We start from the raw sequence: 6543 nt of genomic DNA on the forward strand, positions 1-6543 counted from the left end.
GTGCCTTGTTAATTTGTGTTAGAATTTTGTATTTTTAAGGCTAAACAGTATTTCACTGTGTGTGCTTGTGTGTCTGTATATTACCTTTTGTTTGTCCATTCATCTGTAGGTGGACTTTTGGGTTGTTTTCCATGTTTTAGCTATTGTGTATAATGCTGCTATGAACATAGGTGTCCAAATACCTGTTTGATTCCCTGCTTTCAGTGATTTGGGAGCATGTAAGTAAGAGAGGAAGACTTTTATAAGGAATTTTCAGGCTGGACTTCTCAAAAGTCTTTCATGAGCCCAAGTTTCATCTGTGCCATTAGATACCTGTATGCATTGGGTAAATTCCTCTTCTTTTTTATTTTTTTTTTTGAGATAGAGCCTCAAGCTATCCCCCTGGGTAGAGTGCCATGGCATCACAGCTCACAGCAGCCTCCAACTTCTGGGCTCAAGTGAGTCTCCTGCCTCAGCCTCCCAAGTAGCTGGGATTATAGGTGCCCACCACAACACCTGGCTATTTTTTTTGGTTGCAGCCATCATTGTTGTTTGGCAGGCACACACTGGATTTGAACCCATCACCTTAGGTGTATGTGGCTGGTGCCTTAGCCACTTGAGCCACAGGCATGGAGCCAAATTCCTCTTCTCTTGAGGTCCCCTAGCAGATTTCCATTCCCAGATCTGTCAGCAAGCAACCTTCGTCACACCACAGATCAGAAAAGGTTACTGATGGGTATCTGGCCAGTTTTCCAAAGGGCTTTTTCATTGGCCTTATAAAGTCAACCTTAATTCCTTAACACAGTCTGGAAATGCTATTCCAGCCAAAGCCTCGGTCATGTTAGGCCCGCAACTAACCTGGCCACATGGGATTCTGCCTCAGTTTTTCACAAGTATGCCTGCACAAAGTGTTTTCACTGCTGTCTCTCAAACGGCTTTTTTGGCCAGAGGAACATAGGCGTTTCACCTATAGCTCTCTTTCTGTCATAACTCTTCAACTTTCTTCTCCGTGTCCTCTCCCTCTGTCTCTCTCTGTCTTTCCTCTTTCTAGCTCTCTCTCACATGATCATGACAGCCTCCTGTGTTGTTGTTTTAATCCAATGTGTCATGTAGATGCTCACATTGTTCCATAAGCTAATGGAGACATTTCAGTCCATCAGCTCTGCCTTTTTGGCCATGACTCCATTAGGTGTCCAGTATCTCTTGGCCTCAAATCTGGTAGCACTTTCTAGCACCACCTCGTAGTTTTCTCTTGCATTTAGAATGGAAAAATCATGCATTTATCCAAGGAATACTGATTTTTTTCAGTGGAAAATAATATTTAAAAAACAATATCTCAAACTTAGGTGTGTTGAAAGGCAGAGGAAGCACTGGAGGTGAGGTCAGAAGAGAGGCTGGACCTGGATTAACAGGAAAGTGGAAGGGATTCAGAAGAGAAAGGAAGTTGGACCATATCATTTGAGCCCGTCAGCTGCTGGAAAGCTTACACTTTATTTCAAATGCAGTGAGAAGTCATGGTAGGATCCTAGGTAGAAGTAATTTAGTATGATGCATATTTTAAAGTTATTGGACTGCCAATTAGAGAATGAGTAAATTTGTTTGAATATTTGAATTAGGTAGAGTGTTTTCAGAAAAATACAAATTCCCAAATCTTATCTCACAAGAGATATAAAAGAAATATAGAAAGTTGCAAAATAGTTATAATCCCCCAAAACAGAGATTTAGGTGTGTCCATTGATATTTTTCACAAAATCTAGAGTGAAAATCTACTTAAAGCCTACTTAAAATTAATGTTAAATGCTGACAAATAGGAAACATGTTAAAATCATAGGCTTAATCGCTTGTAGATACCAATGCAGAAACCCTAAGTGAAATGCCATTCTGCTTTTAAGATTAATACCCTGAGACACAAAGAAATGCAGCAGGAATCCAGGTTTGTCTTAACACCAGACTATTAAATCACGTAATTTTTTGTTATAAACTAATTAAAAGAAACAAATAAAATGAATGTTCAGGGAGCTAAAAATATGACAAATCTCTGGCATCAATTCCTACCATTTCCTTTGTATAAAAATAAACTAACATATTTACTCACAAAAGAAACAGCCTTGTCATGGCCGGGCATAGTGGCTCCCACCTGTAATCCTAGGACTCTGGGGGGCCAAGGCAGGTGGATTGCCTGAGCTCACTGGTTCAAGAAATAGCTTTGTCATTCTGATTTAGTAAAATTTCAGCATCTGCAAAGAATCTGATTTGTCTCCTGCAAACTCAATCCACTTCATTTTTAAAACACAACATGCTTTATAAAAATTAATCTTCTCTTTGCCTATTTCCGAAAGAACTAGTAGAGAAATCATAGAAAGTAGATGCTGTATTGTATTCTTATCATCAACATTATTTTTCTAATTATGAGCTTCATTAGCCTTCAACAGGGTCTCTGATGGTAGATATGCATTTGTTAGAATGAGAGGAGAAACCTACAAATATCAAACCTACATCACAACATTTTTGCACACTCAGGTAGAGCAATAGTTTGGGTAAAGGCCTACCCTCATTAGCAGCAGATAATAAAGGCCATGTGGGGTGGGGAAGGATGGCGCCCAGGAAAGCCTCTCTCTGCGAGGAAAAACATCAAGTTTTACCAAAAGAAGTTGCAGCCAACTACTCCAAAGAACAGGAATGAAGCTCTGGAAATGAAGTCTCCAGGACTAGCTGAGAGAGAAACCTCTCTAGCCTCACAGAAAGAAAGGGGGGTGGAGTGGGAGAAAGCACACTTAATGAAAACACTTTCTCTTCCAACCACTTAAATGTTTCATTTTTTTAATTCCCAACATTCCGTTATAATATAGAAGCTTCATTATATCTCATTACATGGAGGAGAAAATGCAACTCTGAGACGTAATGCAGACTGCTAAGTACTACCCCGCCCAGAAGTGATAGAGATGGAATTTAAATCTGGGTCACGAAAAGCCAGCTCAGAATTGTACATTATAACTTCTCTTGCACCAATAAGAAAAGCTCCTTCGATACGTTGATTTTTATATAACCACCAAGCAGCCTTCATCGTGTTAACTGTTTCTCCATATAGGTTGGAAAAGGAGAGACTCAACTCGGGTTGATGATAGCCATCATGTTTCTTAGGGAAAACTCATAAATAAACTTCCTAGTTCTAGTAAGAATGAGTCAGGAAGAGTTGACAGAGGGTTCTTATCACACATGAATATAAATGAATCCTGTGAACAACCACGTATAGACTCTGTACAGAACACCAGCTTTGATGGTCCTTTTGGCTATGTTAACCAGTTTCATGAAAGTATTTCAAATTGTCTATAAAACCAAGACATTGTACCTCACAATTGCATTAATGTACACAGCTATGATTTAATAACAAAAATAAAGAAAAGATCCTTTTGAAGATCAGCCTGTTCAATGCAAAATAATCAATAGCACTCTTTGTCAACCTATCCCCTCTCTCTACTTGCCTGTCATATCACAAAGAAAATGAATATTGGGATTTTTTTTAAACTAAAAAGTGTATCTGGAAGCCTAACATGTTTCCAAAGAAAATTAAACTGACTATACGTAGAGAAACTGCCAATCCTCACGTGACCCGCGTCTGTCACCCTGACCTGACTTTCTCCAGCTGCCTTCCCCTCCTTGTAGCCATGTGGGTGCCTCCACCTTCGTGTTGTCTAGACGCGTGTGACGCTTCTGTTTCTCAAACTTATTATCAAGCCATGCCCATGATATATTCAAAGGCAAACTTCTTTACTTTTAGTTGTGGGTAGCAATATTGATATTGTAGCTATTTGACGAAATATCAAATCTGTAACAAAATAACCATTTATCTCACAGGTTGTTTGGGCCACGTCTTTCCTTATTGGCTGTGGAGTTACAACGTGCCACAGAGGAGGGTTGCCTCAATATTTCTATGTTTGTCACTATTGTCATGAGTATGTATCACTAGTTTCTATATATATCCCCATACAATACCCTAATCTAGTCTTTTAAATATTATTTTGAAAATCAAATATTCTTCTGGAAGATTTACCAGTAACCTTTATATATATACTCCCACACATACACACTCATGTATATGTAGGTATATAGAGAGATGTGTATGTATATGCATAACTGATGTATGTTATTGATATGTGTGTATATCTTTGATTCTTCACCTAGTCGTTACATAAAAGAAACACATACTTAATGAAACAAGGGCATTTTGAGCTAGGTTAATCAAAGAATCAAAGACATTTACTGCAACACAAGTATTTTTACACCACAAGGGCAGAAATGCAGTGGAATATTAAAGAAAGGAATAAATAGAAAAAAAACTAGATGTTTTTTCTGTCCTTAAACTTTCTAGTTCAAATATTAAACTACATGTCTTTTTAGAATAAATTTGCATGGTGTAGATTCTATCATAGGTACTAGTCATAAATCCTAGAGAAGGTCATCTGATTGTTTCATTGAGGGTCTAGCGTACTCTCTGGTCCCATCAGCTGTGGTTATGGAGCAAGATTAACTGCACGGCCCACCTGTGTGGTTAAGTGGTGATGATCAGAAAAGGGGAGCTTGTTTTCAGAACATGAAATAACCCTCGTATTTGAGCACAGATGCCAGTGTCTCACACTCGTGCTGGTGGAAGCTGATGCTCAGTCTCTACATGTCTCCGTCAGGTTAACACGTGAACCTTCCCTCCAAGATGCGAGCTCCAAGAAGGGTGGTTAACCACTGTTTCCCATGAGTGTAGTGCAATAAAATGTGTTTAATATGAATCAATCAATATGAGTTATGTTATAACTCCCATACTTACATTTTAAATGGGGCCTTCAAATATCACAGTAGATTCACTAAAATAAAATATATCCATATAACTGTATATGAGCTATTATCTGGTCTTACTACATCTTACTTTCAATGGTTAAAATTTGCTGGTATTTTGGGGGCACCTGTGGCTCAGTGAGTAGGGCACCAGCCCCATATACCAAGGGTGGCAAGTTTGAACCCAGCCCCAGCCAAACTGTGACAAAAAAATAGCCAGGCATTGTGGCGGGTGCCTATAGTCCCAGCTATTCGGAGGCTAAGGCAAAAGAATCACCTAGGCCCAAGAGCTGGAGGTTGCTGTGAGCTGTGATGCCTCAGCACTCTACTGAGGGTGACAAAGTGAAACTCTGTCTCTTAAAAAAAAAAAATTGTTTGTATTTTATCTATGTAATATGTGCCAAAGACAATAAGATCTCTTTGTATCTACACACATCATTTTTATTACCTCTTGCAGGGGTTGGTGGTTACTGGTGAAGATCAAAAGATACGAAAAAGAAAAGTATTACACTCTGAGAGCTGTCGTGATAGGGGAATATTCTTGGTTAAAGATTAGTCCAAGTCTCTTTGACTACATCCCTTACTGAATTATCAAAAACTTTGTTTTATAAAGTAAAACAGTTCAAATATCAAAGGAAAAAAATCACATAAAAAGGTTTTTTTCAACCAGAACATTTACTTTCTTTTTAAAATTGCATTAATTAAAAAGCAGACATTATCTATACTGTGTTTGTAAACATCTCAAGATAAGAATTTCCTTTTCTAAGATTTTAATTTAGCCCAGAACTGAAGATCCTGGGCTAGCGTCTCCTTTCCACACTCAACACTTTAGTTCTGGGTGTGGATGGAGTTTCCTTTCTTATACGCTCCATGAGTTTTGACAAAAAACATTAACATGTGTCCAGTTTCTCAGGACATGGCACAAAATGATTAGAACGTCTCTAATGTCCCTTGCTTATGATTTTTTTTTCTTAACATTGATGAAAATCATGCTCTTTTACATAATGGCTTGCCAAATTCCTTTGGGCATTAATGAGGAGTAGAATTCTATCATAATTGGCTCTGAAGTCCTCTTGGTGTTAAGATTTGACTATCCAAAAGCTCCGGGTACTGTTAGCTCTTTATTGTCTAAAGAGCCATGTATGTTGCATAAAACATAGTCTTATGACACCCGTATTTGCTGGTTGTATAGATTAAAAGAAATCCTATCTGTAGGATTTCTAAAATTTTCACAGCCATCTTACAAAGCAATACTGGTTCTTTGCAAAAATGTTTATGTAAGGTGTTTTTAAAATTGTTCACAGTGGGTAAAAATTTATATGCATTTGCCAAACATTCATTTTATTACATCACTTTTTTTTCTTTAAGGGGAAACAATCTTGACACAAAGAAGCAACCTTACCAGAGAGGCGCCCCCTGCGGAAACTGCCCGAAGGACTGTGAAGATAAACTTTGTAGTAAGTTCTAGGAATTCAGGTGACATTAAATGAATCCATTGACCTGGGAGCCATGTGCTGTTTAAACTAAGTGGTGAAGAGGTTTCACTTTTCTACAACTTTCATTTCAATCTCACCACAGAATGTGAACACCAAGCCCCACCCCAAAGTAAGCAAAGACCATTGATGTAACCTCTGTCAATGGAAATTAGCATGGGTCTAAGAATGCAAGTTCTCACCCACGAGATTAAAATATTTAATTGGGGTCAACCTTAAAAACATAATATAAGGGTAGATTTTT

The 6543-nt window shown here is 38.2% G+C and overlaps 1 protein-coding gene across 1 annotated transcript in view; it reads left to right on the forward strand.

Annotated features, from left to right (window-relative positions):
* Positions 1-6543, forward strand: part of CRISP1 (cysteine rich secretory protein 1) — a 19374-nt gene that overhangs the window by 11600 nt on the left and 1231 nt on the right. Inside the window, exons 5-6 of the mRNA XM_003802980.1 lie at positions 3835-3932; positions 6175-6263. Coding sequence (XP_003803028.1) covers positions 3835-3932; positions 6175-6263 — 187 coding nt within the window. The remainder of the gene's footprint in view (positions 1-3834; positions 3933-6174; positions 6264-6543) is intronic.

The sequence above is a fragment of the Otolemur garnettii genome, unplaced genomic scaffold (assembly GCF_000181295.1).
Source record: "Otolemur garnettii isolate 467f Iridium unplaced genomic scaffold, OtoGar3 scaffold00269, whole genome shotgun sequence".
Lineage (NCBI taxonomy): Eukaryota > Metazoa > Chordata > Mammalia > Primates > Galagidae > Otolemur > Otolemur garnettii.